Genomic DNA, 26381 nt, shown 5'->3' with positions numbered 1-26381 from the left:
AAGCTGTCGTACCGAGACTGATGCTGTGTTGATTTGTCAATTTTACGTGTTTGTTTGGATGAGAAGAGGAAGATGACCGATAATCCTTCCGTTATCATGAAGTTGATATCCCGTCACAAAATTCTCTTTGGCTCGCTTCTTGTAGTTTGGATTGTCGGAATGATATGCACCGGTAATTTCATTATAAATATTATACAATATTTCCCATTTTTCATAAGTTTGCAGTGTAAACAACCTTTATTCTGTTCTCAATTCGTATTTATAACTAAATATTAATAATACTTCGTGATTTTAATCATTTTATTAATGAGAATTATATAGTACATATAGAATAGAAGAAACTTTGAAGGTTTATAAAGAAAATAAAAATTGAAAGTTACTTTTAAATAATTTGTAAAAACAAAGTTGAAAAAACAAGTTACTTTACAAATTCAAGTTTTTTCAAACAAGCTCCTAAAAGTAACTTGTTTGAAAAAACTTGCTTAAAAATTATAAATTGCTTTGCTGCTGTCGACGGCTGCATACCTTGAGGTATGAAGAAGTACGCAGGAGTTGCAATTTAGCACAGAGTATTTGGTGCCCAAGTCGTGCGCACGTAAAATAAACCAGACTTGTAGGTAGTCGGGACCGAGAACTGGGTCAAAATAAAATACAAAATGCTGAGACTTTCTACATATGGGCACGAGGGCGGGATTTGCACACGTGTTGCTCACGCTCTCCGAGATGTAGTCTCGTCCCAAGAATGGCTTTCGCCGTTTTACTTGTTCTTAATACAGTTGAGAGATATGTATTCTATTTTAAAATAGAATTTCCTCTAGAAACTTTTTTTTTTAAAGAATAATGTCTAAAACAGTGATTCTTAGTTTGTAAACATGCACTGGGTGGTCCGCAGACTGACACTTTATCATTTTTCCAAAATACAATTCTATGCTGTTTCTCCAGAGAAAAGAACATTTTTCACGCATCTCTTATGTTAAATTGCCAGATAGATTGCGTGCCAAAATTTTTGTTTATTATAACTAAGGTAATATTTACAGAGTAAGTGGACGAGAATGTACGTAGTTTGCATTTTGTTTGCGGCTCTGTTTAAGTGGTCCGTGGATTGATAACTTTGAAAACCACACGTTATGAAAGTGCTAATTGGATCATCTTTTGCCGTGTATTCTGTATTTATTTAGTTACTTTGCATTTATTATTTCCATTTAGGAGCACGATGACTTTCTGGAAAATTTCTTATTAAAAAAATTGTTTTAATTTGAGATGAAAATTATTATTTATTTTGCATTAATGACATAAACTGTATATGCATTATAAATAAAATGAAAAGGTTTCTTTGAAAACAAAATAAATATAAAACACTGTTTTTATCAAAGCAAGTATTTTCATTCGTAATTTATTTTTATTTCTTCAAGTCTTTAGATATTGAGTTGCTGATAAATGCCTGTTACAATAGTTAATCAGATTGTTGGCATCTATTTTTTTCCAGATTGCATTATCTTGCAAAAATAGATTTATAAATTCAAAAACATTTAGAAGTTTTGTATAATTTAGTCACCACCTGAAGCAGACCTCGGTTGAGGTCGAAAACATTCGTGAAGTTTGTTACGGAGAGAACACTGTTATAAAAAGGTTTCGTGGATTGTCAAAAAAGCAATGTTTTATATTTATTATGCATTTTATTATTTCTAAGAATATCAATTTTTCACTCAACACTTATATTAAATAATCATCTATATCAACAAAATATATATTATGCTATTAATTATTAGTTCAGTAATTACAGTAATTAGAACTAATTATTAGAACAAAATTTAGTGTAAGTATCATAATGACTCAAATAGTTGAAATATACATTTGTAAGTATATGAAATAATTCATTAGTCAACAGTAACAAAAGTTAATGTAATTTATTTGTTATTGAATGTATTCTTATGTATAAAATGTACCAAGTGTAACATTTTATAATTGAAGTTTTGTATTTTCAAAAAAACTATAGAAAGAGAAATAAGTCAAATGAGGTGTTGGCAAAAAGTGAAATGGAACTGACTGAAATCATATTAAGAGAATTTATATGACTTATGTCAGTTGATTTTTTTAATGTTTTGTCTTGCGTACTGTAAACTGATTAAAGATTAAAGAAGTTATTTGGCTTTCTATATTATTCATTAGACATTTCTTTGGAATTTAAAGAAAAAATCTAATAACTTAAATCATAATTATAATAAATTATACTTCATAAAAATGGAAGATCTCATAAATTGAGTGTTTAAAACTTTGAATAAGATAGATATTAAAAAAATACAGTAGTCTAATAAAAGGCTTTCAAATGCTTTGATAATGATCTTAGATGATATTCTTTAATTTAAATAAATCATATATTTATGCCAATTAACATTTATAAGAACATTTAATTTATAAACCTTTCCCAGAACATATTTTATATTTGTATTTCTAAAACGTATTTAATTTTTCTAATTGAATATACATTATTGTCAGTCAAATATATAATTTTAATGTTAATTATTGGAAAAAATATATATATGTCTGTCAAATGTTTTAAATCTTAATTTAACATAATATATAAATTGTTTTTCGTTTCCTTTCTTCATTGTCCTAGAGCATAAAGTAAATGAAAATTAAAACATTTTATAAACGATAGTTTTGAATAAACTGAAATTAACTAGGAATAAAATTTTATATAGTATCAGTATTGTAATAGTTGAATTAAAATTACATATTTCAAAAGTCAATTTTAATAAGTAAATATTCAAAATATAGTATACTACTAAAGCTGGATAAATAATCATTATTAGCACTAACAGTATTTACAATGAAAATATTTATATTTTCAAATCAATTTGTAAATACGGTGTTTGATTTGGTAGTTACTTAAACGAATTGTAAAAAAATGTCATTGTTATAATTAATGTTTTTATAAAACTTTCCTACATCCACTGTCTGCATTGCTTTGAGATTTAATTTAATGCTAAACAGAATGGATTTCAGAATGTCTTAAAATTTATTCATTCTTTTATAATGGATTTATGAATTAATCTGTGGGACTAATAATGAAAAAGTTGCTTATTCTTTGAAAAAGATATATAACATTTTTTTATTTGTAACAACCAGATACTCTTATAATAGATATTCACCTCACAAAATCCTTCATAAGCAAAAAAAAAAATTGTAGCTAATTTGATACTAAAAGAACATCCAAAAGTTTGAGCTTGTTGGCTTATATCCAAAAATAAATACTTAGATGTGTCAGATGAGTCAACAAAGTTTGACAATGTTTAGATTTACTTTTTAATATTTAGTTGGCTTTGAATGAAGTAATTTTGTATAATCTATTGTGTAATTAATCATGCAAATCATATAATTATAGTTCTTTTAGAATATTTAAATACTTTGTTTACTTTCTTATCCTCTGTAAGTTAACTTGTCGAGACTTTCTGGAGGGTCCCAATTCTTGATGATGGACACCTTGCTTAGTTACTTTGTCTATTTAGAATAAATTAATATAGTGTTTCTTGTAATGGTTAAAATTTATTTTATTGTTATGTTTTTAAAATAATAAGCAGAGTAAATTAAGGAAACATAATTTAATTATTTTTTTTTATTGATTTTGCACTAAATCAAGCAGAATTCTAAAGCAATAAAATAAACCATTCAAATTAGTCTAATGCAGTGGTTTTCCAAACTGTTTACCATGACACCCAGAGGTGCTGCCAAATCTAATTGGGGGCCATGGGCAGACTAGCTGTTATTTTAATAATTGATGATACACTGACTTCGATTGTAAAGCGAACCATAAAGGCCTCACAATCAACTTTCGAGATTTGACAAAAATATCGGCAGCATGGTCATCCAGCTTAATATGAATCTTAATAATTGAAGGAAGCAGATACTATGCATCCTTATATCTAAAGCTATGTATTTATGTGCGGTGATCAGGGGTAGTAACTCTCTGTACTTATTATTTTTAGATATTTCTGTAATCTTTATGATTTTTATACTTCCGTTGCAATGTTAAAGATCCTGTCATAAGTTGCTACGGATTATAGGCTAATTCAAAAATATTCGAAATGCCTGTTTGTTTTTTGTGCATTTGTACTAAGCATTCAATTTTTACAGTTTTTATTTTGCTTTCTCTTATTTCTTTTTCTTGAGAAAAGGTCATTTAACATGACCGAAAACATTTGGAAGTAATAAACTTCGGCTGCAAGTTCATAAGGTGTCTTAGTACGTCTTTTGGTATAATCTTATCATAGCTGCTCCTTCTATATGTACTGGAGGGGTGACATATATTCAATGATTTTAAAAGTTGATGGTGATTCCTCTTTTCAGCTTAAATGCAATGTCCAGAAAATGTGCATAAGTGCCACTTTCTTGCTCTAATTTAAATGTCAAGCCATATGGGTTTGAGTTTATATCATTGATAAATTGCTGAATTTTGAGATGTCTTCTAATTATACCAATGCTTTAAATTATATTTGTAAGAAATATGTTTATATTCTGTTCAGGTCAAATGAAAACTGTCATTTGATCACCATTTTTATCCTGAAGAAGGTTGATGAAAATGACCAAAAACATTCAAAAATTTAAAATATCACTGCATTTTCAGATTAAATTATGTTCTTTTCTTCATAACAGTGGTAAAAGTGAAAAAAGAGAGACACAGATTCTTAGTCATTTTTATTCCTCCTGTTTTGTAGTTAATTTTACAAGTTGAAATCTGTAATCAATGCATGTGTCACATATGAAAATAATTGTATTATATGCATTTTATAGAGTTGGGTTTACCCACTCTGCAAAATAGACATATATAATATATATATATATATATAGGGAAACTGCTGCTAAATGGCAACAGATTAAGGGAGCCAGGAATCAGAAAAATTTGAGAATCAATGGTCTAACAATTCAAAGAATTTTTAACAATACCAATCTACATTAATTTCTTAGAATATTTTCAGTATTTTAATTTCAAAAATATGTCTATGCTCTCATATTGATCTATACTATATATGTTTTTCTTACATATATCTTATCTATTACTAGCAGATGAGCCTGGCATTGCTCAGGCAAAAAGTAATGATAACAAAAATTAAGATTATTAGATTATAGCCGATCTTACCCATTTTTACCTGGTACAAGAATTAGGTTCACCCTCTTCCAAGACTAATTAGAGAAATTTTAGATGAGTGTAAAAACATGTTTGATTTTCCGCTAAAAACCGCATTTAAAATAGTACAGTAAAATCTGAATTCTGGGTAATCCTTAACCCTCTCTCTCCTCCATGGCAGAAATTTTGAAAAGTTCTTTCTTTGTATACATTCTGGTGATGTACCCTAACTGTGTACTAAATTTCAACTTTCAACTCCTAACTGTTTGGGCTCTGGCTTATTATCATCATTATCGATCCATCTCGATTATATTATAAGATTGAAATTTTTATAAATTATATTTTTTGGAATCTCCAACTAATTTTTGTTAATATAAATATATTATTAAAGATTAAACCTAACATATAATGCTTCCCAATATGTTTTCAAAGAATTAATGGTTTATGCATAAATTCTTTTTGCAACATCTAAGAAAATAATCATTTTAGTTTAACATCACCCAGTATATGAACTTGCAAAAGTAGAGAACTGAATTATCTGACTTGAACTAAGTTACTTGATTAATATTTTACAAACTATTAATAGTATATGTTCAATAGATATATCAATAAATATTTCAAAAATGTTCCTTGAATCTTTTTTTAAAAAACTTTATATTACAGAAAAATCTCATTTTAACAGATTGCTTCGGCTGCCAAAAATTATCCATTGTTCCGAGAATCTGTTATATTGTAACAATGGATTTCCCGCACACCCAGGAAAATATCTGTTATTCAAAAAATTTTCTGTTTTTAACTCCTAAAAAATACCAGTACTTGAAATTATTCAATTTCTTGAGATCTTTCTTCTTTATCCTATAGAAACACGTATGTTTGTAACATATTATGCCATATGTGTGTACAAAAAAGCTGACGAAAATTGTACATACTGTAAGGATAAGAAGAGGCAAATTACATATGCTCATTAGTACTGTAGTTTTCTTGACTTCATGATTTCTAAAAAACCTTGACCAACTTGATTTCTCTTGATGCTGCTTTTCTATCTGTTAAATACAACACTGCTTGATATTAGTATGTCATGTACAGTACAGTCTGTTTGTTTATGTTGCAACTCATTAAGAAGGTCTTCACGACTTGGAAATATTTGATGGCATTGCTAAATTTCAGCACTACACTTGGATCAGTGACAATGTTCACCAGGTGACTCCTCCTCAATCGTATCATCTGGCTGATTTTCTTTGTACAATTCTTCAATTGTACATAATCCAAATGCAACAAGTGCATCATCAAACTCTACAAATTTTCAGAAACCCAAATAGTAACTATACATTAAAAAAATGTGAAGTTTACGATAGATTTGGGATAGAAAAAAAATCTGTTATTCTGAGTAACAGACCCACTAAAAGGAGGTAAAATTACATTGATTTGGCAGGACCTGGAAAAAAATCCTTTATTCCAATAAATCTGTTGTTCCATAATCCATTTAAATGTGATTCTACTGTATTTGTTGTAAAATATAAAGCTTTTTTAAAAAATATTTTATTCAATAGAAAGTTTTTAATTCAAGAATTTTAAAATTTAACAATTATTTCATGAAACTTTAAAAATTAAATTAAATTTACATTTTAAATTCTTAAAGTTTGTGAAATTTTAATTGTTACATTATGATCGTTGTAATTGATGATGATGATGAATGATACATTTATGAATGTTTTGAACAAATTTTGAAGCCAGCAAGATAACTGAGGCAGTTAGGGTGTCAGTCTACTCTTGTGTCCTGGATTTGAATTTAGGTAGTCAAAAATTTTTAGGAATTTTTTAAGTGGTAATCTGTCCCAGATATGTTGACCCTTGTTGTACACCACCCAGCTGTCCCATTATGGTGCTGACCAAATCCATGATGGACCTAAAAAAAGAGTATTTGTAGTGTCCACAAGGCAAGAAGAGTAAAAGAGAAACAAAAAATAAATTTTGAAAACTCATATGTCACATAATAAATATTGTTTTTGATTGTAAGATATTTAGATTTAATATGCAAACAATTTAGTATCAATTATTGACTATATTTATGGATTATAGCTATAACATTTGAAATAATTAGTTTTCACAGTTAATCTGATTCAGTTACATTATCATTCATGATTATTTCAATGTCAACATCAGAATCAAGATCTTGACTGTCCTTTATCCTATGGTTCATACCCACCATCTCCAATTTGAGTTTTCCTAATTACCCTTCAGCTGATAAGTTCTCATGAACTTGATCACAGCTTTCCCAGTCAATATCTGACAATATATATAATTTTAAATATGTTTCTTGAATCTTGGAATAGAAAGTGCTATCCAATTCTGGACAATTTGAAGAGAGAATTTTAGTTAAATTTGGTCTAAACTGTATATGCTGTATAGTGCAGTACTTCAATGTATTTCCTTTTTATGCAGTATCTTTATTCTCTGGGCTTTATTTGAAGACTGGGTGATGTACTATAAATTAAAACAACTCATCAACCTTGAAGAGAACTTATATAGACAAGATTTTACCATCCTGCAGACTGGGTTTAATCAAGCAAATTCAATAGGTTCAGTAAAAATGATTATATTAAGGTAAATATATTTATTGTAAGCATAACAAAGAATAAAAAGAATGTTATTACAGATCTTTCAAAGGAAAGTCTTATTTAGAGAATATTAAAGACTGCGAGAAGGAAATTAACTTTTAAATATTTTGTATAAGAGTAACAGATCAAAAAGAATACAGAACCATAGCTATAGGAGGCTATGATGTGGCTAAGTCCCTCAGCTTAGTGAATAATTCTTGTATACACTATATATAATACATACTTTTGCTTTTATCATGTAAGCTTTAGGTTACTGTACTTTTTTACACATGAACATTAGCTAATAAGCCTAGTACTAGAAAAGAAAAAATATAAGTTGATAATTTTTTCAGCTTGTCCCTTATTTATAATTCTAACCCTCTGATGATTTGTTCCTGGCTATTAGACTGAAATAATATTAAAAACATGGGAAAATACTTTATTTAATGCTGTTTTTAATTTGTAAAGACATGTTTTATAAATCACAACCTTTTATGGTATGGTTAATAAAATACAACTAACTTGTAAGAGAGCTTCATTCCTGACTGAAGTGCAGTGATGGCTTGTGAACTCATGTTAGATCATTGGGAGATGCTAAATTAAAGCAACTTGTTACTCTGCATAAGCAGCAAATTTTTATCTTTGTTCTAAAACTTTAACTATATAATAAACATTGTGTGAGATAAAATATGTTAATGTATATAGATTAATTTTAGTGTATAGGTTATGTATAGTTAAATTTTTGAGAAAAATGGAAAAAGATCAGTATTTTAAAAAATTTGGCAAGAGTTTTGCTTTATTTCGTATGTCAGGTAGTGTGCACTCGTTTACATTTTTACGATGCAAAATTTCCATTGACTTAATGTGGAGTAACCTTTGACCCTGATATTTCCCATTTTAATTTTAAAATTTGGCCTCTTTTATGACATGACATGCCATTTTATTACTTCTATTAATGTGCAAAATTTCATACAAATCAGTCAAGTCATTACTTTGCAACTTACATTTCAGTGATTTGTCAATTTGAGTTGCTGTCATCACTGCCAAGGAAGCTTGCTTGCTTTACTCACTGCACATTAGTTATTAAAGTGATATAAAATCCATGACTGTGCAATTAGTAGACCAAGCCTATGATAGAATTTTAGAAAGTCCAACTCCTGTCTCTAAGTAATAATGTAAACTATACAGTAATCCCTGCTAACATGGATTTTGCATAACTTGGACAATTTTTTCATAATTTAAAATTTCTTGATGATAGAAAAATTATAATTAACAAGTATTTTCAATATATGCTGGTCTTTGCAATACCATGCATTATATTACTGCAGTCAAAAAGTTACTAAATTAGAGTTTTTCATTTTTACCACTATCATCATCATCATCATCATAATCAACAACAACCACATATTAACTTACAAAATATTTTCTTTTCGTGGGTATAGGAAACTATTCAAAAATGTTAAATTTAACCCAAACTCTGTGCCGTTTTGTATGTCTTTTGACAGTAAACAGAATTAGCTAGTGCAATGTATTTGAATATAAATTTCTGAATTACAGGAGGCTTCTATAATATAAGATAGGAAGTTAATACTGCTATTAAGAGCTTAACGTAAAGTACATAAAATAACAAGTTGGTCTGTTTTACTAGCTCTAACACCTCTACCAACAAATGTGCTTCTGTCTACAACTCCAGAGCCCTGGTAAAATCAAGATTGATTTCATTTCTTTTTGAATACATACAAAAAATTAAATCAATATAGTAATTAGACTTGTTGCTTAATCATATTAAAATGACAATTCCAGTTTCAAATGAATAAAAATGATCATATTGTATATAAATTTCAAAAGAAAATACTAATAAGAAGTTTGTAAGTTTTTTTAATTTAATATTGATAGAACTACAATAAGAAAACCATTAAATAAATGAGAGAGAGTTGTCTTAATGCTTTTAATATAATGATCTCTCTTAAAAACACCTGGAACTTATTTCTCCATAAAAGATTACATCACAAATACACTTCAAAAAATTCTATAGTTTCAATTATATAAGTAAAATTCAAAATAATAGATAATTATGAACTAAAATTTGATAATTTTTGTATTTAAATAATTTTTAGTTAAGATTTAAATATTTATTTTTAAAATTTAAGCAGTAAATCTAAAAAAAAAAGCAAAAAGTTTTGATTTCTTTAAAAAGTCTGGTTATTTAATGTTGTTAATATATAATATGGAGTCAGAATTTTTATATATTCTGAAATATTTATAAAACAAATTGAAATATTTATAAATGACTGAAAATAAAATATTTATTTTTAATTATGTAGTAACAATAACTATTGTTTTTAAATAGTAACATTAATGGGAAGAAATGGTCATACTAAAATTCGATTAAGAAGAACGTCTCATACTATGCTTCTTCATCATCGTCATAATGATTTACCACCGCCAAACAGTTACAAGATGGTAAAAGCTTTAAAATATTGCAATCCTCCTGAAGACATATCTTTGGGTCATGAAGGTTAGTTTCATTTTAGATTTTCTTTTTTTATTTTTATTTGGTGATCAATATTTAAAAATTTTGTTAAAGTATTAAAATATTAAAAGATTATATTCTTTAGATTACAAATTAGACTTTACAAAAATTATTTGTATAATCTTAAAGTGCACTTGCTGTAAATGCTAATGACATACACACTGTGAACAGTATAGTACAGGGGTGGGCGAGCAAGAGTTCAGTGGAAGCCGAAATGTAGGTTTTGCAAAATGCATGGGAACTGCAGTTCTGTACGTTTTTATTCTATATTACAGTTCTATACTGCAATTTTATTATATAATATAAATATAATATAAAACAAATATTGAATTTTTTTAATAAACATATTTTTACAAAATTGTGGAAGTAAAATTGTAAAAATAATAATAAAAAGCAGAAATTAACACTTTCAGCAAGAGCCGCATGTAACTCAAAAAGAGCTGCATTTGCTCATGTCTGGTATAGTACAAAGGCAAGTAAAGTGAAAAATACCTTGTACTAGATTCTTGCCAATCCAGCCATTCCTTGCACAATGTGTGTATTGGCCTACATGTAAAGCCTGCATAAAGACAATGTATGATATGATCTGTTGTCCTTTGGTACTGATTCTATTTGGAGGCAGGTGGGCAATAATAAGGCAACTGACATGCAATACTGTACAGAGAAACGAAAGCTAAGTAAACAAGAAACAGGACATATGACACTGAGATTATGGTCCATACCGGCCTAGACTTAACATTTTCATGGAAATGGAAGCAAATAGGGGGTATGCTGGATAATTGAGAGGCAGATTATTAAGGACCAGATTAGCAAGAGTATACTATATATAAATTATTTCTATAAGAACTAATTAAAATCTTAATTTTAGAGAGATTCTGAACTTGGGTCATCTAGTGGTAACAAATTTGTCATTGCTCAAAACTCAATTAGAATTCTCTCAAAAAAAATCTTTATACAGTAGATCCCCCTATAAGACGGTAGATACGTTCCGTTCTTTATGAATCAATTTTGTAGGAATCATAGTTTACGGACTACGGCTGTTTGAAAGGTTTTCTTTCATAAAATTAATCGATTCTAGACTAATTCGACTCAACATTTCCAAAATACGTATATATTTTTTAAAATAATCCGTATAAACTACGTTATAAACAAAAAATTGTAGGATTACTTACCGAGTGTGTACCCTTTGACTACGCTCGTTGCTAAAGCTTGGTTTCGTCGCGGAACAGCGCATCAAATTGCGGCCGCGATTTCTGATATTATTTTTCTGCGAAAACTTCGTTGACCTTTGGAGACATCATTAATATAAATAATTTTTATGGCCGTTAAATAAAAAATGTTTCTTTCACAAGAAATGTATAAAATTACAGTACTGGACAGACGATAGGTCGCCTAACTCGCCGTAGCGTGACGCTAGACAGCGAAAAATATATATTTAATTATAATATAGCAACGTTACATTAAGTTAATATATAATTATATATACAGTACCTAATTTATATATAATTAATATATAATTATATGTACAGTACCTAATTTATATATAATTATATGAACAGACGATACTAAACTCAATTTATCCGCCTAAACGTCCGTAGCGTGGCGCTACGGACGGCGGGTAAGTAGTTCGGCTGCCCGATGACGTTTTACGTATTATAGGAGTTATTTTTACCGTTGTATACGGATAATGCCACAATTTTTATAGGAATCATAACTATAGGAAACGCTTTTATAGGGGGATCTACTGTATATACATTTTTCAAATGTAGTCTGTATGTATATTTTCAATTAATTAAAAATGCCCTATTTTTTTGTTGTTATAAACAAAATAAAACTAAAGTAAAATCTCAATTTATATTATTTCAGTGTTATCAGGAAAATTTAAGAATGGATAAATGTTTAAAAATTTTACAAAATTAGATTTTAATTTGACTTTAATATAAAATTACATTTTATGCTTTGATTTCTAATGTTTTCTAAAAATGATAAAATTACAGGTGGTCATAGATAATAATAGTGATGAGTGACAGAGTAAACTTTCGAAATTTCAGAATACCTTACAGGTATTTCAGGTATGCTGCATGCATCATAAAAGTGGAATACATCAAGTCCCTGTAAGATGTCTGAAACTAGGAAAGTTATTCTCACATTCAGTAAAGAATAGACTTCATCAGTATTACTTTGTTCACAGTGGCTACGTAAAATAGGAGCTTTTTTGTTTTTCTGAATTACACTTTACTTGTTGCATATTCTTTTTCATTTAAAGTTAAAATATAAAATTTCTTTTAAAATTATGTATAATCAAATAATTACAAATTGGATGTAACTGGTAAACTTACTGCTATTCTCTATACAGATATTACAATATCCATATACCTCTCAACAATTTCCTTTTTCTTTAATAATTAATTATTTTTTTAACCATCAAATTGAAACTATAAGAATAATTTGTTAAGTTAACAGGTATAAAACTCATTAATTTTTTAATTTTTATATATAAAAATTTCTTTGAGAAAATAACTTGCAGTTAAGATAGTTACAAATCTTTTTCTACAAATTATACATTAAAAATATTCTTTAACAATAACATATTAATCTCACACAACACAGTTGATATTTTGTTAAAAACAACAAAATCCACCAAACTATTTCAGTGTTCTCTCCATAAATTACTAACCTGGTTGAATGAAGAAGTAGAAATTGAACCAAAGAATGTTGTGCAATATTATAAAATTCTGTTGTTTGTAAATATGATCCTTCTTTCTCTACAAACACACACACAACGTGTATGCATATATATAAAGAATCAGTTTCTAGAGTTTAATAGGTTTTCCCCTCATATTCTGTGGTTTGTTTCATGGATATCCTTGGCAGTGTTCTGTTTCATGGATATCCTCATAAAAGGCATTAATTATTGATGCCTTTTATGTTCAACACTACTTTAAGTTTTTATTTTGTATATGAATAATGATCTATATAATCTTGCCAGTAATTTCAATTGCAATTAGCTAGTTTCTTTCCCTTCTTTTTTGATATTTTGGCTCCATATAATATGTAATATACTTTGCATCATAATGTTAGATATATTCCATTTTCTCTCTGAGATAGTTTGCATAACATGAAACATTGTATATTGTAACACAAATAGTTTTTATTTCATATGTTTATAAATAATATATACATATTTATAGTGGAGTGCATTTGAAAGAGATTATGTAGAGGTAAATTAATCACGCAGGCAAAGTTTCTGAGTAATTGATGATTCTATTTTTCATTTGATGTCTTCACTATCATGCTTGTTAGTTTTTTCTTAAAATAATAATAATAATTTTAAAGAATGCTGTTTTCTAGCTTAGCTTAAAAGCATAGTCTATTAAATGTGAAATTCTATTTACACATCAAATCAGTTTTCCAGAAACAGCATGTTCAATATTAACAAGTTGAACAGTAGTATATGGTTAATAGCAAACTGCAAGTAGTACCTGACTTATGATTAATTTTGTTGTAAGTCAAATTAATCAGCACTATAATCAGCACTATATTAATCAGTTATGGCCTGTAATACAATAAAGCAATGCTGTTCAGGTATATTGAACTTCAAACAACAATTATTATTTTAATTAATTGGTATTTTTTTAACAAAGACTCACAGAAATGCAGGTAGTTAATCAAATTCAAAGAAACCAAAAGTCATACAGAAGGAATATATTATTCTTTGTATTGAATTTATTTTACTTTCTTAATTCCCTTTAACCGTATAACTTCAAAAAACAGAACAGATTTCTGCAGAGCTGCTCAGTCTGGATAATGCAAATCTAAATGGTAGTGAAACATAAGTATACCAGTTTTGTGTATGTTTATAACCAATTATAGTAATAATCTGACATTTTACATTTAATAATTATAGACATTAGAGAGTAGGATCAATTATTTGGACTAAAAAAAATGTTTATTATTATTCTAGTTTTGGCCATCATAATTAATGGTGGTTGTAAGTTGAGGACTGAATGTATTTACCTGTTACATAACATCATATACTTTTTTTACACTTGATGATTTATGATTTCTAACCTTTGCACACCTTTTTTTAAATGTTAACTATTGATATCTATTGGAAAGCTTTTCAATAGTATCATGCTCATATTTCCTTGTATTTAATTGGCAGTTTGTTTTTTATGACTGTTATAGTGATCTATAGATGTCACAACAGTCCTTATTTCCTCTTGACTATTGACTTTTGTTTCTGCTTAAAAGTATTTTTTAATTATATTTTTGCATTCTTTCTCTGCTGTAGAGACAAAGTAGTTGATTTTTGTTTTAACATTGTTTTCATAGATGGGAATGACATCTTTACAAGTTTTATGAATTATTATTTTGACATATCAATTTCACCAGATTTAACTAGCCAGATGGCTAATAGTATCAGCTAGGAGCACACCCAGCCAAAAGGGTCTGAGAGAGCACTGTATTTTCCAAACTATCTGATTTTCTCCAACAACATGGAAAACAAGAATGTGAACACCAGTAATGTGAATACAGTAACTTATTATGATCAGTTCTATACAGAAGTTTTATGGAGCTGAAATTATACTGCTATATTTATTGTTACTGGAATTGAGTTTAAAAAATTTTATGAATATGCAGTATACAGAAATGTAGTCTTTTGTAACTTACCAGCTATAGTAATATAATGCATGGTATTGCAAAGATTTCTGGATATTGAAAATATTCATTATTATTTTATTGTCACAAAACTTTAATTTAATGTTTTGAAAATTTGAGAGAATTATGTAAAGTCCAGATTTATTGTATTATATTTACATGTTTTAAAAAATCCCTTCTTTAATAAAATTTTTGACAAATCTTATCCAATGTTTATCCTTCATTTAAATACATTATACTTATACATTGTTAAAATAAATATCTTTACATTTCTTTTATATTTAATTAATATATAAATAATGTTTTCATAATTTTTCTTTTAAATGAATTCAATTCTTCATTATATAAAATTAATGCTGAGTTGATGTAAGATGCTTTAAAAATATACTTGCAGGATATTAATCTATACATGATTTTTATAAAGATATTTAGAAGATCTGAAGTAATAAAGTTCAATGTGTACAGAAGAATTGGCTTTTAATTTCCAAAACTACTGATAAAATGGCTACACTAATTTTGAAATATTACAAAATACATGTAAATCAATACCAATATAAATTCAATAATTATATGATTGGTATGAATTGATTTTTCAATTTAATAAAAATGAAATTAACTGTTTTATTATTGATACTAGATATATATATTTGTTAGACTTTCAATCCTAATTTCATTAAATTGATAACTATATAATATAAATTTTTATTTCAGGTAAAATGCCAGGAAATTATTCTTTAGAATTGGTGGTGGTTCTCATACGTCATGGAGACAGAGCACCATTAAGGCAAATACGTAATCAGTCATATATTAACTGTGGCGTAAGTAAAGAATTAAACCATTCTCTTCTGAACAAGTATATATCATATGTTAAATCAGTTCAGAGATTACCAAAGGAAGATCCTTTTTCGGCTTTTAATCTCTTTCCTCACCCAAAACTGTGCAATCCATCTCAGCTAACTTTATTAGGGGCAACGCAACATTTATGGCTTGGAAACATTCTAAGTCAAGTTTATAATACATACTGGAAGTTACTGACTAAAGATTTTACTTACAATAACATAAAAGTTTATAGCACTGTATATGCTAGAACATTTCAAAGTGCTGTTGCTTTTCTGTTTGGGTTTTTGCCGAAATTTGATTTTTCTGAAATCAAAATAATACCATCTTTTGATACAAGATTTTGTTTAAAAGAACTATTTTGTAAATGTCCTGTCTTGGATTTTCAGCGTAGAATAATTGAAAAGAAGCAGAGGAAACTGATTAATTCTCATCCTGCTGTACTTCATTTACTTCAACAGTTAAATCCTATTGTCAAATCTAATCTTAATCAACAAGATATTACATCTGCAACTGCAATGTTTGACAGTCTGATGGGATATATATGTCATAATTCGCAACTTCCTTGCATTCCAAACACTCATATCTGCGTAACAATTGATCATGTTCGGAATTTAATGGCATTTCTTGACTGGGAGAGGAAACAACTTGCTGGAGATGGAATTCACAAGAGGAATTCGTTATTGAAAATGCATGGTTTTCTTTATAATGTACACCAAAACATGCAAAATTTAATTAACGAGAAGCCAAATGCAGCTCGGTTTATATTATATTCTGGCCACGACATTACTCTGTCACCAGTTGCATCTTGTTTAGGATTTAATGACGGCGTAATTCCATCCTATGCATCAAGAATTATTTTTGAATTATATAGTTCGACCATCTCAAATTTAAAATCTTATAATTTGAGAATCTTATATAATGGCAAAGATGTTACAAAGCATCTTCCCTTTTGCAAATCGCATTTTAAAGCAAAGAAATCAAAATCCAAACAGGATCATTTGTGTTCGTTTGACAGATTTACCAAGTTCATTCACAGTGATTTTTTTAAAGTAATGAATACGTCGTCTTACGAAGTTGCTTGTGACTTTCCATTAACGACGACACAATATTCAAATGAGAAAAGCACATCCAGTGGTGTATAGTTTTATAAATTATTTCAAAGAATTAATAATAATTAATTGAATAGACTTTGATTTGTACAGTAATTTTTATGTAAATATACAAGCAAGTTTTAGAAAATTAGTGTACAAATATTGCTGAGCTTCAGATTGAGATAAAAATAAATATATACAGTAAATAATCATAATAATAATATGTGAAGTGAAACAGAATGCAGGAAAATTAAAATTTATCTAAGAGATTGAATAGTGAAAATGTCAAAATATAAGTTGGACCTTTTAAGGGAGATTGAGATAAATTGAAGGCCAGAGAGAAATGTTGAGATTGTCACATGCTAATTGTTAAACTGATAAGTAGGAATGTGGATTTGGATTAACATCAACATTTCCTTTAAATTCTATATGCAAAGTCAAAATGCGATAAAATATATGTTTCGTTTTATTTTAAAAGTCTAATTGATACGAACAAATGATTCCACTAAACATCATATCCAATATTGGCATTTAAATGCCAAAGAAAATCTCAGATTCATCTGGTTCCAAAAATCAACAAAAAATCTACGAACATAATCATTTAAACATTGAAATTACCTAAATTTATTAGGCTAGAATGTTTTTAATATGAAATATTTTGTTTTTACAGATTTGTTGAAGTTTTTGGAGATTATTAGTTTATTTCTGTAACTATTTCTATAGTTACATTAGTTTAAAGTAGAATGAATACAGATAAACACTAATTTACATTATTGGAATATTTTTTTTGCAATTCTTCATAAATTCTCATCCTCTCCAATACATATTAGTGATACTGCTAATGGTCAAATTTACAAGTTTTTGGCTAATAATTTAACTAACGGCAATATTTTGCACAACTTCCAAAATGCTTGATACGTACTGCAGTTGGTGGTTCAAATTAATCTACCCCAGACAAAGCCTATAATAAATTTGACAGTAAATGAATGGTCTGGAAGTTAACGAATCATCAAATGGAAAAGCTCTCTACCAAGCCAACTGTAATTGTGATCATAGGCGGCAAATATATCAGCATAATCTCGGATGCTTTCTTCATATTGGTTGATGTATAAACGTGTATATAATGTTATGTTGTGATTTAGAAATAGCATATTCCAAATTTCATATCATGTAAATTATTGCTTTGTTTTGTCGATTTTACATTGAATGCCGTTCGTAAAATGTAATGATTTTACACGTGAATTATGAAATATCAGACTTCAAATTAACAACATTCTTAAACATTTACAAGAGAGTTGTGAAGCTAGTCATAAAATGTCTTATAAATAGAAAATAGTAAAGAATGACAATTTAGTAACAATTTGAATCTCAAAGTTTAGATCTTACAAAGCAAATATCTCACAAAAGACTGCAAAGGAGATAATTATGATGAAATGTTATTGTACCTAGAGGTGATATATTTCTTAAAGAGTATTATTTGTTCCTGTGATGTCAATTAACTTTAGTCACTTAACCACTTCACTCTGCACAATTAAAGTTCCTATTGTGGTAATACCAGAAATTGCAAGAATTTAAGGATTTTGATTCTTTGTACTGATTACTTACTTATATGATTATTTCTAAAACTGATCACTAATTTAGTTTAATTTTCTACTACTAAAAGTTTTTAATTAATAAAATATCTTTAGAAAATGTCTTCCATAAGTTAATATTGTTAACATTCTAATTGCTTTTTAGCATTTAGAAACAAGAGTGAAGGGGTTAACGACAACATTTTAAATGAGAATTTTTATTCTGTGATATACTTAGATTTTATTTACATCTGTACAGATCTTCCTTAATATAATTGTCATAAAATTGTCATACAAAAGGTTTTAATAGATGTCGGAGACTTAATCTGTGATTGTCGTCAGAATTTATTAAAACGGAGGTGGAACCAGGGCAACGGGACATAGAAAAGACACACAGTCTACTGTTGGGAGAATAATTCTCAATTCTGGTCTCGGTTCTGGTTCTGTTACGTTAAAAATTATTAAATAAGAATGCATTGAGAAAAATGTTGTTCCGAGGTACTCGTCTCTTCAGTTTACTGTATTGTCTATTATTATAGTTATATGAATAAAAGATGAATTTCTTATTTGTTTTTGTCAATAAAATTCTGAAAGCTAAAGAAAATTTGAAGTATTGTTGAATGCCATTTGAAAATCAAATTATACTCTTGCATTTAAATCTGATTGTATTTAAGAATTTGATTTTTAACACTAGAGTTGCAAAAGGGGTCGATTTGACCTCGACCATACATTGCTTTTGTGCTGATTTGCGTATAAAATTTCAAGCTAAAATACAGTGATATACATTATATATACGTTTTGTCAGCTTTTTGTTGAATGACGTGACACTCAAAACTCTCTGCCAGAGGAAATTGCTAATGAAAGATAACATTACTGATTTTCAGGTGTTGAGAAAACACTTACCTTTCAAGTCAAGAGGCTTACTTGAGTTAAAGAGTGTTGCAATTGATATCTTCAAAATTTATCCAAAAATGAATGATCCTAATTATTGAGAAAATGCTGGAAATGGGACTTCATCCGGACTTTTTGCTACTGTTGTTGGCACAAGTACTAATAAGAGTACTGGATGATCTAGGTGGAGGAGGACAAAAATGCAGAAGACAAAGGCATGTTGGTTATGTGTACTTGCAACAATGTCAGTTGCTCATTGCCTAAGCATGTTTTGTTGGACAAGAGAAGACAGTCCTGAATTGAACTAAGTGGAAAGTCATTGAAGCTGAAACAAGTGTTTCAGGTACCGTACATTGCTTTTGTCTATCTGCTGTAGGGAATTTATAAGAAATGTTTCATGTTTCACTACATAACTATACTAGGAGTGCCTGTACATTGGGGCATGTGCCCCCCTTTGTTGTCAGGTTGCCCTGGATATTGTGATTCCTTGGAAACATATTGCAAGAAAGAAATTGTTACTAGGGTGAAAAGGAAAGAATTGATTCTGTTTAGATTTTTTTGCAAAGAAAAGTAGAAATCACAAACACAAGTTTAATAAATTATTATATATATATATAATTTCAATTACTACTATAGTATATATACAAATTGAATAACTAAACAGAAATTGTAGCAAGACCAATTTTCCCACTATCACTGAGAAAAAGCTTAGAAATAGGAAAGCAATTTAAAGTCTATATAATAGCCTAACTTGTAATTCATTAAATGCTTTTGAAAATAGTCTTTTGCAAGTACAGAGATTGCCATTATGAGTAAATATTTTTACACTTGCTTGTACAATCCAGGAAAAACCATCTCAAACCATAGTTCCTATGGATTTGAAGACAATGCTGCCATTGGATTGATCAAGTGTACTCTCAATTTATCACAGCTGCTACTATTTTTTTTTTAATTTCTGTCTTGAGATAGTTCTTGTGGAAGCTCCAAAACTCTAGTCCCCCTGGAAGGAGACTCTTTTGTCTTGAGTGATGTGAGTAGCAATGTGTGTTGGGAGTATCACGTGGTACCAACCTATTCAATGAGACCATTCATTGAACTAGTTGGTACCATGCAACACTGCCAATGATTCAAGACTATAAACTATAGTCTATGAATGAAGTGTCAGTCTACATGGTTCTTAGTCTTTGTAAGTTTTTGGATCTAGAATCCAAGTCTGGCAAGAGCAATAGGAAGACAGAGTTCAATAATATAAATTAAGCAATTTAATATTTAGAAAAGAATATCTAAGACAGACAACGACAATATTTGCAAAACAGGCAAGATCAATTTGTTTCATACAACAATTTATCATTGGAATAATTTAGAAATGGTCATGTTTCATATGTTTTCTGGTCATACGCCGGAACTTTAAAAGGTCATTTCTTTAATTTTTACTATCTCTTATGTATTTAATATTTTAAGCACTTTGGTCATTCAACATAAACTATTGTTAATATAATTGAGTACAGTCTAAACCTGTTATAAATATATAGCTTGAATCTTAACAAATACTCAAATCAAAGGCTTTGATTCTAATAAAATATTTGTATACCAGTAAAAGTACGAGGGTAGGCTGAAAAGTAATGCACACATGCTTGTAGAGCACGGACAAAATGATTTTCAGAAGCGTGCCAGGTGGCATATGGAAATAACATTCCCCCCTCTATGCGCATGCACTAGTGTTATGTCAATGCAAGTTAAAAATTCGATAACAGCATGCTGTTTAACTCCTACTGAGATTCGTTGTTGTTTAAAGGCTGTTTATGGTGACGATGCTGTTGATAGGTATACTGTAAATCGATGAATAACAAAATTTCGTGGTTGCAAGCCTGGAAAAGCCATAATTGTTGATGAAACATGCGGCGGATGTCCGATCACTGCCACAGACAATTACCATTGCCCCTCGTTGCAATGTTTAATTCTTCTCAGTACATACAGACTCTAAAACACCTCCGACGTTGAGTTTTTCATGCTAGAGGCAGCTTGGTGCCAATAATCTTGCAACACGACAACGCTCATCCGCACACCTCATGCGCAACTGGAAAGGCTCTGCGAAACCTGAAGTTTGAACCGATCCACACCCTCCTTATTCCCCCGATCTTGCACCTTGCAATTTTTATTTTTTTCCTCTACTCGAGAGACCTCAAGGTTGATCATTACACCTCAGACAATGAGGTGAAGGCAGCTGTCAAGTCCTGGATTCAAGAAAAGTCGGAAGAATTTTTCAGTGACAGAATGAAAAAATTTGTTACACATTGGGAGAAATGTGTTAGCCTTAACAGTGACTATGTTGAAAAATAAATATATGATTTTGAAGCTTAAGAATTGTACTTTAATGTACTTTTTGCTCGATCTTGCTATTTGTTTTTGTCCGTGTTCTACAAGCATGTGTGCATTACTTTTCAGCCTACCTATGTATCAATTCCAGAATCAAGTACATGGAATCGCAACATGAATGCTATAATTAAATCACATCTATTAGAATGAACACAATCTCATATTAGCAATAATGTGAGATTGTATCCTTTGTTTTAAATCTTATTTTAAATTTATCTCTTCATATTTTGTTTGAACAACATCAAGTTGAAATGTCTTCAGGTAAAAAGCATATCAGGCATAGCTTTATTTATGTGTTTTGAAAAGGATATACAGTAACACCTTACAAACAATAAAAACAATTGTGTGGTAAAGATGCTACTAAACTTTGAACATTACAAAAATACTGTTAAAGAAATTTTGGACTAAAGGATACAAAACATGCAGGGCACTCAAAGCTGTCGACAAAGAAAAATTACAGGAAGGCATGTTGTTCATCAATTTTTAACAACATACTATATATAACCAAACACTCCAAAAATAAAGTGATAAAAACACAAAAAACATATGAGAGTAATGCAAGAACAAGAGATGACTTGGACAACATGTTGCATTCATGCTTTGAGTGTATTTTTCACTGTGTGCAGTTCGAACTTTGAGGTTCCATTGTATAAACATTTGGATTGTGGAACCATTTACAAATATATTTATTTGCCCATGTGAGCAAAGTTTGAGAAAAGCTGGATTAAGGTATTCCCATACATGATTTTAAATTAATAAATAAACTGGCAAGACCAAAAAGAAAGACAAAGAAATCAGAACATTCTAAAAGCTTCAAAGTATAAATTAATATATATCATCAGGTATCCTTCATATAATGCAATAGTTACGGTCCAAAAAGTGCTGTGTTGTGAATCCATGCTATGCAAAACACATTCCAAAAGTTAGCAAAAGCATACAATTCTTTTTTGTTACTAAGAGAAATATGTTTATTAAAGCAATTGATTGTTAATTTATTTCCAATCAATATTTAATTATCACAATTACTGGATTTCATGTTAATTTTAGTTAAATGAGGACATTTTACTTTCCTTGCTGTTATGTATTGGAATTGCCAAATTTCACCCTCTGAGTATTTTGCAAATCTCCACATTTTGAGATCCCTGAACTCAAAAAAATTCCATGGATGCATGTTGGCATATATTTTACTTAATATGTCAGGACGGTGAAGATAAACAGAATTTTGCACAGTAACTTGTAAATAAGGGACATTGATGCTATTAAATTTTGGCCAACACATTTGAGGCCAATCCTACAGCATTTGTTATTCTCTTCAATATCTGCTCGAACACTGGCCTTTTTCCTACTCAGTGGAAAAAGGCTAGTGTCAAATTAATTTCCAAACCCACCAGCAATAACACTTACAAAAAATACAGACTGATCTGCCTTCTCCCAACTCTAGGAAAAGTGTTAGATGGTCTAATGATTAATAGGATCACATGGCATCTATACAAGCATAGAGCCCTGCATCAGCTTCTCTAAAAACACAGGTACAGTAGATGCCATCCATCAGGTCGTTAACTACATCCACCAGGCTAAACAAAACAATCAGCAAACTGCAATTATCAATATTGACTTTAGAGGTGCCTTCGATCATGTCTGGTAGCCTTCTATCCTGCACACATTACATGCTCATTACTGCCCTCAAAATCTTTACAAACTTCTTTAATCCTATCTTAGCAACAGGAGTGCAGGTGTTTATATAACACAAAATAACATACCCATCACTTGAGGCTGTCCTCAGGGGTCCAGGTCTGGTCCTGGTCTCTGGAACATAGCCTATAACTCTATTCTGCACTTAAACGACACCCTGCCTCCTGGCTGCCACATACAGGGCTATGCAGACAACACAATTATCTTAGTTTCACACAGGAACAGTGAACGCTTACAGAACATATGCAATGACATTCTCAATAACATTCACCAATGGAATATTAAACATAAGCAACCCATTAACACAGATAAATGCAAAAGCATGATAGTAGGTAGGAATGCGCCACTTGTCAGGAAGCTTACCCTTCAAATAGGTGTCTACAGAATAAAGCAAATAATGGAAATTACATATTTAGGGATTATTCTTGATGAGCATCTTAACTTCATACCCCACATCAAATACATCACGGACAAATCTAAAAAGATGGCCAACACCCTCATTAGTATTGCTAGGAACACATGGGGTCTTGGCCCTAACACTACTAAGCTTACAGGGGATGCAATTCAGCCAGCACTCCTCTATGCTGTTCAGGTCTGGGGCCACACCAAAGTCCATAAATGTAAAAAACTGTTACTGTTCAAAAAATTGCAGCTCTACACATTTGTAAGGCTTATAGTACTGCACCCACTAGTGCCCTTTTGGTAATGTCAGGATTTACCCCTATCGACTTAGAAATTAAATGCATTATTTGGCAAGAAAATCTTGTCACCTTACCCTGGCGAGATCATAGAGACTTAGATGTCGATAAAATGATTAGAGTAGACAAGATTCCCACCAGTTTGATCTTGATCGACGAAATCAAAAAATTCAGCATTAACAAAAATACCCCAGACTTATGATTATCATCCCTCCTGAGACTGCAGCTTGTTTGACAAGAAGGTCAGCGAAGTCTTTAGTCACTAGTACTTTCAGTTACATTCCTATCTTGTACATCAACAATCATATCAAGAAGCAAGTCTTCATTCTCTGGCAAGACAGCTGGGACCGTGACACCACTGGAAGGCTCACCTACACTTTCATCCCCAAGGTTAACACTACTGCGATTCTTTGCCACTTTTACCCTAGTTACACCCTCACTCAGCTACTTACAGGACATGGCAACTTTGAGCAATAATTGCATAGATTTAATGATCCATAATGCAACTGTGGTATTCAGGCAGACCAAACACCACTTCACTTAGTTTTTCACTGCAACAGGTACAATCACATTAGGGATAGTTTAATGAGAGCTGCTATTCTTGAAGGGTACAATTGACCTTGCAATCTGCACCAACTCATTCACACATGTACAATGTTCCATCATCTACTCACATTCATATCTCTTGAGAGTACTCACTCCATGGGCATGGATGGCAATTAGCTTTTCCTTGCTTTGTTTCAACTGTCAGTATATAGCTGCCTTTTAACTTTATTTTAATTCTTTTTTCTGTCTTCTCTTTCAGTCTAAATTTGGTTAGTTGTAATTGTAAGTGAGATTAGGACTCTTAGCTTGGTACAATCACATTAGGATATGCTAGGTTAGGTTAAATTAGATTAGGGTTTGTTAGCTTCAGTCCTCTGCTTAGGTTTGTCCTAGGTTATGGTAGGTTAGTTTAGTAAGTAAGTTAATGTTTAAAAAAAAATAATAATAAAACAAAAAAATAATATTGGGTCTTGCCCGTTTGTCTTGTCTAGTTTTGTCATTGTGTTTGTTTCCTTTCCTTTTCGCGCTGTCTGTCTAGCTGTTTAGTAGTATTAAGATTCGCGATTGCATTCAGTTTTAGTTTTATTAGTAAGAAGACATATCTACTTAATACTAATAGCCACTTGGCACTAACTTCTATACTTAGCTATTTGTGGCAGCACTCAATTATTGGTGTTCACTGCACTCAACTTTACATTTAGACCTTTTGGGGGACTATGGTCTGCAGCATAAAAACTGCACACCAACATCAAACATAGAGGGTACTGTAGTCATATGTAAGCTGTTCAGAGGGATCCTACATTTCTCTACTGTCTATCTCCTCTCCCTCCTCCTTCCCCTTACCCTTTTTTTTCTGCGGGCTAAACACTTCATGTATGGCCAATGTCTTTCTTGTATGTATGTATGAAATTTTGGTTGTGAAAGATTGAGGGGATAAAAAGAGCAGGTGGTCACGTGTCATACTCGCAAGGGGTCAAACTTAAGATTTTACTTGTTAGCATTTACAGTGTTTTATAAAACTCACGTCTATCCTTAAAATTAAGTCTCTTTATATATTTATTATTATTATAAAATAGCAAGTATTTATAACAAAATCTCAGAATAGATGGCACCACATACAATGTTATTTATTTTGATTAATACAAAAATGTCACTTTTAAAATAAAATCTCATAAAAGCTGGGAAAGTTAGACAACTCGTTGCTAATTTTTTTTTTTTTAAATCCAGCCAGAGAGATGGTAGACAACTTGAAGATAAATAGAATTTTTAATGTCAAATTTTAATTAAGAACATATAATACACCTGACCCCGACCTAGTATGGCATAGCTATTTTGAGAATTCAAGTAGACCTTGCAGCTTAGAACTATTCTTTAAAATGGTTACCAGATCATGAAATGATTGTAAAAAAACAAAAAATGCGAAGTATGTGTAAGACTTTTGCATTGATTAATGAAACAAAGAATTAGAAGATTGTGATGATAATTTTCCAGCTTTAAAAATTAAAGAACTAAGGCATTATTATTATTCATGCAGTGCAGTGTGATTAAAAGTGTGTGTGTAAATTCTATATACCTGATAAATTTGTGGAAATCCATGAGAAGTTAATGATAAATTTCTCTACATTGTCCTTGGTATAAAATTAATTAGAATGAAATATGATGATAAAATAGATTTTAAAAGAATTTGTATGTACTTTTCATTCAACTACATTATATTGATGATTATGTATTCTGTACTTAGGTAATAATCAAACAATCA

At 29.9% G+C, this 26381-nt stretch overlaps 1 protein-coding gene across 1 annotated transcript; it reads left to right on the top strand.

Annotated features, from left to right (window-relative positions):
- On the top strand, positions 1-23039 carry LOC111635600 (2-phosphoxylose phosphatase 1-like). The gene is made up of 3 exons (XM_023380607.1): positions 1-172; positions 10073-10240; positions 15629-23039. The coding sequence occupies exons 1-3, from the start codon at positions 73-75 to the stop codon at positions 16897-16899; spliced, it is 1539 nt and encodes a 512-aa protein (XP_023236375.1). The 5' UTR covers positions 1-72; the 3' UTR covers positions 16900-23039.
- Positions 23040-26381: the final 3342 nt, after the last annotated feature.

Source organism: Centruroides sculpturatus, unplaced genomic scaffold, assembly GCF_000671375.1.
Source record: "Centruroides sculpturatus isolate CEXI.00-Female unplaced genomic scaffold, Cexi_2.0 scaffold867, whole genome shotgun sequence".
Taxonomy (NCBI): domain Eukaryota; kingdom Metazoa; phylum Arthropoda; class Arachnida; order Scorpiones; family Buthidae; genus Centruroides; species Centruroides sculpturatus.
Note: the sequence above shows the minus strand (reverse complement) of the source record. Positions and strands in the feature narration are given on the sequence as shown.

Coding starts and splice junctions, on each gene's coding strand:
- LOC111635600 (XM_023380607.1), top strand. CDS start 73: ATGACCGATAATCCTTCCGTTATCATGAAGTTGATATCCCGTCACAAA. Junction 173..10,072: donor TGTCGGAATGATATGCACCG/GTAATTTCATTA, acceptor GTTTTTAAATAG/TAACATTAATGGGAAGAAAT. Junction 10,241..15,628: donor CATATCTTTGGGTCATGAAG/GTTAGTTTCATT, acceptor TTTTTATTTCAG/GTAAAATGCCAGGAAATTAT.